Source organism: Bubalus kerabau, chromosome 8 (genome assembly GCF_029407905.1).
Source record: "Bubalus kerabau isolate K-KA32 ecotype Philippines breed swamp buffalo chromosome 8, PCC_UOA_SB_1v2, whole genome shotgun sequence".
Taxonomy (NCBI): Eukaryota; Metazoa; Chordata; class Mammalia; order Artiodactyla; family Bovidae; genus Bubalus; species Bubalus kerabau.
The window spans coordinates 33,241,220-33,253,608 of record NC_073631.1 but is presented as its reverse complement, the minus strand read 5'-3'; the positions used below and the strand labels follow the sequence as shown (position 1 = coordinate 33,253,608).

The 12,389-nt window shown below is 39.5% G+C and overlaps 1 protein-coding gene across 7 annotated transcripts in view; it reads right to left on the bottom strand.

The window, feature by feature from the left end:
- Positions 1 to 12,389, bottom strand: part of DNAH11 (dynein axonemal heavy chain 11) — a 367,742-nt gene that overhangs the window by 321,868 nt on the left and 33,485 nt on the right. For all 7 annotated transcript variants that reach the window (XR_008717731.1, XR_008717733.1, XM_055589961.1 and 4 more), the window contains exons 9-12: positions 9,504 to 9,620; positions 1,262 to 1,399; positions 824 to 948; positions 82 to 277 (exon numbers count right to left, since the gene is read on the bottom strand). Coding sequence is in view for 5 of the 7 variants with exons in the window: in XM_055589961.1 (XP_055445936.1) it covers positions 82 to 277; positions 824 to 948; positions 1,262 to 1,399; positions 9,504 to 9,620 (576 nt within the window). In the remaining 2 variants the exon portion in view is untranslated. The remainder of the gene's footprint in view (positions 1 to 81; positions 278 to 823; positions 949 to 1,261; positions 1,400 to 9,503; positions 9,621 to 12,389) is intronic.

Genomic DNA, 12,389 nt, shown 5'->3' with positions numbered 1-12,389 from the left:
TTATAAATGACTAGAGGTATTAGGCTTACACTTATAATAAAAAGGGCATTTGTAAAACATTTTAAAAACATTAAACCCTACCTTTGGGTCAAAGTTGACACTAAGACGACCACTTGTGGCACTGAATTTAACCAAGGGCTGATTCAAATTGAATTCACAGATTTCATTCACATTACTTTTCCATTCATTATAGATATGATCTTCAAATTGGTTCAGCAAAGTTGTCATCTCAACATACTTCTGATAAACCAAGGCATCATCAGGACTTTCCAAGAATCTGTAGGAATATGGTTTTTCTATATATTAGAGAGGCTTCAGCTTAATTACTTTATAATAATACACACTAGAAAATGTAAGAAAATACACTATAAACCAGAAAGAAAAACAATAAAGGTCAAACAATGCTTCTTCCCGGTCTTTGTTTAAAAAAGATAGTTATAAAATAAATGGAATGCCAAACATTTAAATCAAATAGCAACAGGTTATCAATCCCTATCCCTACAAAGAAAAGAGAAAGATATAAAAGTCTGCAGCAGAAAAGGAATGCTAGTTATTGGAGAAAGGAAAAACAGTAACAAAATTATCAGTATATTTTGGGTGAAGTGGAAAAGTGAAAAGGAAAAAAAAGACCGAAAACAGAAATATAGGAAGTTCTAAGTCCTATTAAGCATACTCCAAACCATGGGAATAAATCCCTCTCAACAAGCCAGACAATGACAAGAGTTAAATAAGGCAATAAGCACTAAAATGAACAGCTCACCACTCTACATCAAAATTGCCTGTGTCATAGGGATAGTGTTACCAGGAAAGCCTAACTACTTACAGACAACGGAGAGATGCAAAGTTTGACCAAAACATCTGAAGTCGGTCAAGAACCTCTTTAGCCCATTTGATATTTCCTGAAGTAAATGGCATATTCTTGTTAAGAACTACATTTCCTTGTTCAATCTGCAAATTGATATTGTGGTGAAGAGGAAGAAAGGGAACATTTAATGAGTACACTCCAACCTTGTGAACAATTGCTCATTTTGGTACTTTTACAGAATAAATACATAAAGCACATGTGCTAAGTAACTTGGTTGGTAGAAGAGTTGAGGTCCTAAAGCAGGTTATTCATATCCAAAGGAAACCAGTTAAATAAAAGCATAACAACTTCAGTGCCTGTATCTCACCTTTAGGTATCACTCAGTGTAGTTCTACTTGACACCCTGACCCACAATATGATGCTGTGAATGTGCCAGACTTTACCCCCCCCGCTCACCTGTCTCATGTGTTCATTATACAACTGCTTACACATATCCAACTCTGCAGTGAACATGTGCACAAGTGTGCTGTAATGTGGGCTGAAAATTTCCATGACAACTGGTTTCTCAAGAAAATTCCCAAATACGGTCAAAAGCTATAAAAAAAATCAAAGTGAAAGAAAGGTTAACCACCATAGGCTGTTAATACAAATACTCAAGTTCACTATTTCCCCCATTAAACCTCCTCCATGACTAGACACAGAGCAAACATTTAGATCTATGCAAGTATCCTGCAAGGTCTCCAAATCGAAAACATATCTTTGCATCTCACTAAAATTTCTACACATCCAATAAGGCAAATTCTAAATGTAAAGCAGTTTCCCTTCCTCACCAGAAAGTGACGAGTCAGAAACAAACCTCTGTTAGCAATCCCTGATCACAGCTGACACTATTACTTCCTGTTGGGCACCAGGAAATGTAGAAGATGCTTTGCAGATTTAAGAACAGAAGCAAGAGTGTGTACTTGTTATTTGCTCTTCTCTCCTACATATTGGACTGCAAAGAGATCAAACCAGTCAATCCTAAAGGAAATCAACCCTGAATATTCACTGGAAAGACTGATGCTGAAGCTTCAATCCTTTGGCCACCTGATGTGAAGAACTGACTCACTGGAAAAGACTCTGATGCTGGGAAAGATTGCAGGCAGTAGGAGAAGGGGACAACAGAGGATGAGATGGTTAGACGGCATCCCCAACTCAATGGACATGAATCTGTGCAAACTCCGGGAGATAATATAGGACAGGCGAGGCTGGTGTGCTGCAGTCTACTGGGTTGCAAAGAGTAGACATGACTTAGCAACTGAACCACAACCTACACATATACCCTTTGAAATAAGAATATCCATACTGAGGCCCTCCAGGTCACACAATAATAATCATTACAGTTACCCTGTGATAGACGATAAACGAAAAGAACGTGAAAAAGAATCTGCATATATATACATATGTATAACTGAAACACTCTGCTACACAGCAGAAATTGACAACATTGTAAATCAACTATACCTTCAGTAAGATAAATTCTAAATACATAGTTATACCGGAAGCATCAGTCACAGGGACTGTCCTGTCTATGCCCACGCGTGTTTTGTACCACAGGACCCAGGCCCCCCAAAGCAGCAGCTGGGGCAGCAGTGGCGACCTGTTCCAGTGACGCCCACTCCACAGGCGGACGGTTCCTTCAGTGTCAGAGTCGTAGTTGAAACCTATGCTTTGAGATAATCAGATTCTTTCTCAGAAAAAGAATTAGGGCATGGCAGGTTGAACCAATGCCAGTAAAATTATCAGTTGAGGCTTGAACAAAATGACCTTCAGCTGCGTGGGTCTACTGTTACACAAAATTTTATCAATAAAGACACTGGAAAAGTTTTATGGAGATTTGAGACAATTTGAAAAGACTCTCAGATGAACCATGTTGCCAAAAAATATCAAAAATTTAAGATGTGTCATGAATGCATTAAATATATGTAGATACTAGTCTATCCTTACAGAGATATAAGGATCTATTTACTATAATGTGTAGCCTTCTGTTTTATAACTTTGCTTTCAAAAAATTACATTACCAAACAGTATACCTCTCTCATAACTGAAGAAATTGCCTATCAGCCTATCACCACAGTTTTAAGTAACAATGTTACCAATACCATATTATGAATATGACTGTAATGCTCTACGCCATAAAAATTCCATCATAATTCAGTTATTAGTACATAGGCTAGGCTATTGTGGGACAGTCCTGTCGATTGCTCTAGGACACCAGAAAACAATCATGCTAAAAAAAGAAGCAATCATTCAATCGCTGATAAAAAGCAGCAATCATGAATTCATTTTTTGCTGCTTCATGATTGTTGCTTCTTTTTATCAACATATGAATCATTATACCTGTAAAGAAATATGAATTTTTTTCACATTATCTTTTCAGTTTTTTTATGTCTAATGTTGGTAATATGTGTGTTCTGTACCATGTTAGACGATATGGATATAGGTACACAATACCAATGTAGGTATTGACAGATGATTCATCTTGTAGAGATGACAAACTCACAGGATCGATAGAATACAGTCCTGTAAGCATATTTTTTCTTCCTTATGATTTTTCTTAACTCTTTTTTCTAGCTTACTTTCTTGTAGGAATATATTATACAATACATATAACACACAAACTGTGTATCCATTAACCACTCATTATTGCATCAAATTTTGACTCATTATTGGTCAAAACTAGGCTATTCTTAGTTAAGTCTGAGGGGAACCAAAAGTTAAACACTGATTTTCGACTATGCAGGGGGTCAGCATTGTTCAAGGATCGACTGTCCTAGCAAGCAGGGGAAGCCAATGAGTAAGGGGACAGAAAAAGCAGACATGTGAACCAAAACACCATCACACACCCAGCAAGCTGCTGAGCATAAGCCCACAATTCCTGTTGATTGGTTATGGAGCCCTCAGATCTTAAACTAATCTTGACCAACCACGAGTTTTCACAAAGCTTTGGGGTCTGGTGAGGCTAACTTTGGTTTTCTATTGTCCTCCTGTCTTATTTTCTAACCTGTGGGGATTCTTCTGTGCATCAGTGTGAGACAGCTTTCTTTGAAAGAAAAATAATGTAGTAAAAATGCATATTTTTATACAAGCAATGTTTACAGAACGCTGACTAGGTGCCCAGGCGCTGTATTTTAAGGGAGTTAAAAATGCTGTTCTCACATGCTCCAGATAAAGAAACTGAGTTGTGGGCAGGGGACAACTTGCCCGAGTTGTCAGAGCTAATACAGAGTTGTCATTTGACACTGACGCTGAGCAGTCTGGCACCAGGGCAGCCTCTGCTACCTTGTGTGGCCTCCCATCAGACCAGGTGCCACTTAAAATTGTTCTTTTGTTAGTTACTTACTCTGTGTGGGCTTCAGAAAATGTTAGTTATTAGGCCTGTTCCATAGATACTTTCTTTGAAATAAAAAGACGTATCTCCTCAAAATAACTAAATATCATCAAGGTGGCAGAAAACTATATACCAAGATTCCTGCCTTGTTAGTGATGTGACATGGCTAAAGATAGAGCTTTGTTATTCCTCTCAGAACTACACTAATGGGTGTATCCCCAAAATTGCTGTTGTTAAAAAGCAGCATCACTGTAAACATTTTGTAAAGATTTCCTAAAAACTACGCACTAAAAAAAAAATCAATACAAGGAAAAAAATTATACAAACAGAAATGTAGATCTAACCATATCTTTGAGGCAATTGAGATAAACACATGCTGGCCTTTTTTCTGGTAATATCAGTTAGAACTACTGTAAAACTGTTGGTGGGAAAGAAATTGGTGCAGCCGCTATGAAGAACAGTGTGAAGACTCCTTAAAAATCTACAAATACAGCTACCATATGATCCAGCAATCCCACTCCTAGGCATATACCCAGGGAAAACCATGGCTCAACAGAATGCATGTACCCCAGTATTCACGGTAGCACTATTCACAATAGCCAAGACTTGGAAGCAACCTAAACGTCCATTGACAGATGACAGATAAAGAAGATGCTGTACGCATATAATGGAATATTACACAGCCATAAAAATAATGAAATAATGCCATTTGCAGCAACATGTGATCATCATACAAAAGTCAAGTTAGTTAGAGAAAGACAAATACGTGATATCACTTACATGTGGAATCTAACAAATGATACCAATGAACTTACTTACAAAAAAAAACAGACTCACGTACATAGAAAACAAAACTTAGGGTTACCAAATGGGAAAGGGTGTGGGGAGGGATAAATTAGGAGTTTGAGGTTAACATACTGACATTGCTATTATAAAAAAAAAAAATCAATGACATGTTGTTTAGCACAGGAAACTATACTCAGTATCTTGTAATAATCTATAAAAGAATTTTAAAAAGAATATATATGTATATATGTGTAAAACCAAATCACTTTGCTGACTACTTGTAACTAACACATTGTAAATCAACTATATTTCAATATAAAGTACTGTGCTGCTGCTGCTGCTGCTGCGTCGCTTCAGTCGTGTCCGACTCTGTGCGACCCCATAGACGGCAGCCCACCAGGCTCCGCCGATCCCTGGGATTCTCCAGGCAAGAACACTGGAGTGGTTGCCATTTCCTTCTCCAATGCATGAAAGTGAAAAGTGAAAGTGAAGTCGCTCAGTCGTGTCCGACTCTTCACGACCCCATGGACTGCAGCCCACCAGGCTCCTCCGTCCATGGGATTTTCCAGGCTAGAATACTGGAGTGGGGTGCCATTGCCTTCTCTGATCAAGTACTGTAGAAACTACTAAATATTTAAACTCCGCTTGGTTAGTTGCTGCTGAGCAAAATGCAAAGTATTAACTTTTCTTCTTACAACCACTGTTCTGTTACATTTGGACTTTACGTTAACATTCTGAAGCAAAAACGGCCTTAAAGGTTTCATAAAGAATTGGACTCTAACTACAGTAAGGAAACACACCTATTTCACAGCATCCTCTTTCAAACCCTTATTATGTCAACCACAACTGAAACAATACTAGAAGCTTCCCAGCCACATCTCATTTTGCCCAGCTGACATGCTTAGTGGAACTCAACTCCAAGTGTAAAATAGGAAAGAGAGAGAAAATATTTTGGGGAGAGGTAGTAAAGCCAGAAATTGGTAAAGTCTTAACTTTTAAAGCAGTACATATTACCTTAATCTTTCAACATCACAGATAAATAAAAATTATCTTCCAGGATGAGAATAAAGGTCATTTGAACTTCTGGTTTCCTTGTTATATCGGAGCTAAGAGCTTTTTTATGAAGACAACAGACTCTGTCCTTCATATCAATCTCGAAAGAGTCAAGACTGATTCTCAATACGTGTGTGCTTCCTAAATATTCCATTAGAGGTCTGTAAGGTTTACCTTGATTTTCTTCTACTTCTAGGTTTCATTATGCGATATTTATGTTTTTCCTAAATTTGTCTTTTTCAGATTTTTTTAAATCTGTTGCCATATGAACCATGTACACTTCACAATTTTCTAGTGTTCTGTTATTTCATCTAAAGACTTTTCTCAATACTTACCTTGCATACTTCAGTCTCCATGTAGAGATACTGTAAATTTTAGAAAGCCTTCCATCAGCATTTTGTTTTAATGTTTATTGAGTACTAACTCTGCCACAGTTTTATACTGTTGGCTTTCACGGCCCTTCCTGCTCATGGCTTTGCTGGGTCCTGGTCTTTAGAGTCTGCAGGTATTTACTCCCCAGGACACAACAGTAACTGGGCAGAGTGCATCAACCTGGACCTATAGTAGAAATAATTTTCTCCCTAAATACACAACCCTGTCATTTTTTTCCTTCTGCCACGACTCTTGCTGCAGTTTATCTCCATCTGCGTGTCATTGCAGGACTGTGACAACCGGTCAGCCCTGCTAATGTCACAGTTATTAAGTGGCTGCTTTATATAAAGGATTGCAAAAGGTGATCTAAATATAACAAAAACTCTAAGATGATGCCCCACCCCTGGAGAGCTTATAAGGGCAGCAGCTTATGCTGTGTTTTTCAGTAGACAAGGTACAAATATGCTGAGAATCAAAGAAACGATACATGACAGTGAAGACATAAAACTGTTTAGAAAAATAATTGGCATGTGAAAACAGAATCCATATGAATACCTGTGAGAAAAGAGAAAAGGTAGGAGCCTCTGTAATTGAGATTTTCCTCCACATTCTTTCTTGCCGTGATTTCCGAAAGTCTGAAAGGAAGTCCAGTAACAGAGAATATGATAGACTAGTGCATAGCCACTAAAAATGGCATTGTTGAAATCTGTTATTAAAGTAAAAATATTTATGATTCACTGCTTCTTGAAAAGGCCACAAAAAGATTGCAGAGTTCAGAATATGTCATTTTTCGCAGAGAGAAATATGTATGCATATCTAGTCAAAGAAAAGGACTGGCAGTATTAAAAACCACAGTAACTTCTGAGAGATGGCATGACGGGTGGTATTATTTTATAACAACAGGCTACATATTTCAGCCAGCGGCATCTCAGTTTCATCCAAGGGCTCATAAGAGAGAACTCTGGGCCCTGTGACTTCTCTGTGTTAAAACGGTTGACGGCGTTAGAAGACACTAGCAGCTTAACCACCATCTGACCAATTTATTTGAATTTTAAGATCAAAATCAAGCAATTATCTCTGACAAAGTCTGAGTCTGTTATTTTGTTTTGCACTGCAATCTTCAATGAACTGTGTCCACGATTCTCTAGCTGTTTCCACTGACACGGAGTCCTCATTCCACTTTGGGGATGTCATTTAAGTTTACACTTTACAGATTCTCTTCTTTGACAAGCAAGTTCGACTATTCATACACTATACTGTATTTCATCAGTTCTATGATAAACATTCGGAGAAGGCAATGGCACCCCACTCCAGTACTCTTGCCTGGAAAATCCCATGGACGGAGGAGCCTGGTAGGCTGCAGTCCATGGGGTCGCCAAGAGTCGGACATGACTGAGCCATTTCACTTTCACTTTTCACTTTCATGCATTGGAGAAGGAAATGGCAACCCACTCCAGTGTTCTTGCCTGGAGAATCCCAGGGACGGCGGAGCCTGGTGGTCTGTCGTCTATGGGGTCGCACAGAGTCAGACACGACTGAAGTGACTTAGCAGCAGCAGCATGATAAACATTCTTTCATGTTTTAACACCTTTGAAACTAGATTATGTTATATAATCAACAGCATCCTAATCTTTTGGCAGTATTTTCCTTTGTTTATAAACAATGGCATGTCTGGTAATTGGTGTCTTATGCTTAAAGAAAAACCTGCCTCTTGAGAAATCTGTATGCAGGTCAGGAAGCAACAGTTAGAACTGGACATGGAACAACAGACTGGTTCCAAACAGGAAAAGGAATACATCAAGGCTGTATATTGTCACCCTGTTTATTTAACTTATATGCAGAGTACATCATGAGAAACGCTGGGCTGGAAGAAGCACAAGATGGAATCAAGATTGCCGGGAGAAATACCAATAACCTCAGATACGCAGATGACACCACCCTTATGGTAGAAAGTGAAGAGGAACTAAAAAGCCTCTTAATGAAAGTGAAAGTGGAGAGTGAAAAAGTTGGCTTCAAGCTCAACATTCAGAAAACAAAGATCATGGCCTCCGGTCCCATTACTTCATGGGAAATAGATGGGGAAACAGTGGAAACAGTGTCAGACTTTATTTTTCTGGGCTCCAAAATCACTGCAGATGGTGATTGCAGCCATGAAATTAAAAGACGCTTACTCCTTGGAAGGAAAGTTATGACCAACCTACATAGCATATTCCAAAGCAGAGAAATTACTTTGCAAACAAAGATCCGTCTAGTGAAGGCTATGGTTTTTCCTGTGGTCATGTATGGATGTGAGAGTTGGACTGTGAGGAAGGCTGAGCGCCGAAGAATTGATGCTTTTGAGCTGTGGTGTTGGAGAAGACTCTTGAGAGTCCCTTGGACTGCAAGGAGATCCAACCAGTCCATTCTGAAGGATATCAGCCCTGGGATTTCTTTGGAAGGAATGATGCTGAAGCTGAAACTCCAGTACTTTGGCTACCTCATGCGAAGAGTTGACTCATTGGAAAAGACTCTGATGCTGGGAGGGATTGGGGGCAGGGGAGAAGGGGACGACAGAGGATGAGATGGCTGGATGGCATCACTGACTCGATGGACATGAGTCTGAGTGAACTCCGGGAGTTGGTGATGGACAGGGAGGCCTGGCATGCTGCGATTCATGGGGTCTCAAAGAGTTGGACACGACTGAGCGACTGAACAGAACTGAAACTGTTATTTATTTCAGTCAGATCAATAAAGTGGGCAGGCGAACCCAACCTATATAAACAACAGTAAAGAAAAGAAATTCTTGAATTAACTGGTATTTTTCACTTTTCACTGTGGCTTAATTCTGAATCAGTACTTCACAGGTCTTTCCAAACTTGCTCTAAAGGTAATGAAAGAACAATGAATTCAAGCAAAGATCAACAGTCAAATGTCCTAAAACTGACCTTGTCCAAGGTAAATGTCATTATTCATTAGTGTGCTATTCAAAGTTTATAATTCAGTGAGCTGAATATGAAAAGAATGTGACTAGTTAATAGTTCACCTGAATCAGAAAAGAATGTATTCCATCTTTTCATCTAATAGTTTTACATTATTCATTGTAAAACTTTTCTTTTTAAGAACTTCTTTAGAACTAACCTTAAACGCAGCTTCTAGACCATTGCAGTTGAAGAAAGCTTCACAAAGAATTGTTCCAAGCCTTCTGTCAAAATCCAGAGTTCTGGTCTTAAACACAACATAATCACTTTCAAACTCCTATAAAATTCAAAATAAAATATTAGTTTTCAGGAAAGTATCCAACAGTGAAAATATCAATCACAAAAGCGTGACACCTCTCTCTTTTTCTCTCTGAATGATTTTTCATCGTATGATTCTAGGAAAGAAACAGCTGTATCTGACTAAGTGCTCAGTGACAGCCTTATTTATAGAGCAGTGAACATCTAGCACCATCAGCTCACGTTTCCACAATGCCTTCCACTGGCTCAGACCCCAACATCAGAACTTTGGCCTACTGATCCACCATTCTCCATGCTATTTTGATTATAAATTTAAAAAGCAAAGCTTTACAGAAAAGAAAAAGGAAAAAAAATAATCTTGCCTCATTATAAATTTAGTACATCTAGAGTTTAAAAATCGGAGAAGGCAATGGCACCCCACTCCAGTACTTTTGCCTGGAAAATCCCATGGGCGGAGGAGCCTGGTAGGCTGCAGTCCATGGGGTTGCTTAGAGTCAGACACGACTGAGCGACTTCCCTTTCACTTTTCACTTTCATGCGTTGGAGAAGGAAATGGCAACCCACTCCAGTGTTCTTGCCTTAAAATCCCGGGGACGGGGGAGCCTGGTGGCTGCTGTCTGTGGGATCACACAGAGTCAGACACAACTGAAGTGACTTAGCAGCAGCAGCAGAGTTTAAAAATAAAGTTTTTATTTTATTTTTTTTGTGGAGCAGAAAACCTGCCAGGAAACACTATTTCTTCAAGTGAGAACTAAAATCCACAGGTCTGTCTGTAAGAAAACATCACTGGAGATACAGACATAACGTAACACTCTTCCCATTTCCCCCGTTTCTTACTAACATGCGGTTAACAACCCCCAGTTTCCTCTTAATACATAAACACCCACTCTCATAATTACAAAGAGTGAAACAAAGACAAAATAACCATCATCTGCATAGCATTCCAACTCAGTCTTCAGTGAGGCCCCAGAAATGCACAACCACTTTGGGTTTCCCAGTCAAGCCACCCCAGGAGTGTGCACCACACACTTAATGGGTCCCTTTGTTACCTCCATAGCCTGAGCCTTTCCTATTAATAATACTAACAGGAATAATAACAATAACGACAGCTAACATTTATTCAGTTCTATTTTAAATGTTTTACATTATTAGCTCAATTCTAACAATATATAATGTAGGTAATATTTTTCCCACTTTATGGGCAACAAAATAAACTCTGAAAAGTTTATGTCCACAGTCATACCACTAGTTAACAGCAGGGCCAGAATTTAAAACCAGGTAACCTGGCTCCAGAGCCCACACTCCAATCATGATTTTGGATGTTTCTATGAAGGAATGTACCTTATGCTAAATTTAATACACACTAGAAAATAGCCTAACAGCACAGTTCTAGAGCACTGTGTATCATACACAGCAATGTCATATTTAGCATCAAGAGGAAGTCTCCACTTTTGAATGAAGGCCAACCAGTCTCTTCATTCAAGGATCACTGACTCTTAAAAGTAAACACAAATGCCCAACAAGTTGTAACAAGCCTACCTTGCCCCTCGTCTCAGTGTGGCAACAAGGAACATACAACTTAAGATCCTCAAACATTATTTGAACAATTAACAAATAATCAACATCTCAGTTCAGTTTAGTTGCTCAGTCGTGTCTGACTCTTTGCAACCCCAGGGACTGCAGCAGGCCAGGATTCCCTGTCCACCACCAACTCCCAGAGCTTGCTCAAACTCATGTCCATGAAGTCAGTGATGCCATCCAACCATCAGGGAAGGAACAAATACTTATTTCCCATAACGGATCTCTCTCCTTACCTCTCCTGTCAGCTCAGCCTGAATTCAGAATTGCTGAGGGGACATCTCCCTCAGGAAATCCCCCAGATAACTCAAATTTATTATATACAAAGGCTTCCCTGGTGGCTCAGATGGCAAAGAATCTGTCTGCAGTGAAGGAGACCAGGATTTGATCCCTGGATTGGACAGATCCCCTGGAGTAGGAAATGGCAACCCACTCCAACATTCTTGCCTAGAAAATCCTAGAGGAGCCTGGCAGGCTACAGTCCATGGGGTTGCCAAATGGGAACTCATCCTCTCTATAAAGACACTCCTCATTCTATAAACCCTAACAAAAACTCCGGCAATCTCTTTGACTTCTTCCTCTCTTGCTCAAGTGTTATCTGTCTTTTCTCCTATGTATTCTCCATCGTCCAGGCATCACCCTCATCTGGATCACCATTACCACTTGGCTAGACTTCTGTTTACCATATTTGAACAGCTCACTTTACCTTTAATTTCACCTCTCCCATCATTCTCTAAACTGCAATCTAAACAAGCTTTCTAAATTAGAAATCATATGTCACTCTCGTACTAATAATTCTCCATGTCTCAGTACGGAATCCTTAACTTTTTAGGGTGAAGTCTCACAGTCTTAGCCTCATCTACAAGGTCCTTTGTGACGTGAACCCTACTTACTTCTCCTGACTATTCCAGCGTCTCTCCCCCTTCACACTCTTGGATCTAGCCAGGCCTGCCTTGTCACACTGGTGCTCTGTGTATAACACAATTTTCTCTAATCACTTTCTTTTCACCTACTCCTCACCTGCTTCATTTCTATTTATTTTTCCAGTTCCACTTATCTTTCAGGCATTGTCTCAGTTTCCCTTTCACCTCCCCTGGAAAGGGGCCCTTCACAAATACTCCCATGGCACACAGCACTTTTCATACCCGGGCAATGAGCACACTGTGTAACTGACTACCTGGATTCTCCCACTGGGTTTTAATCTATGAGG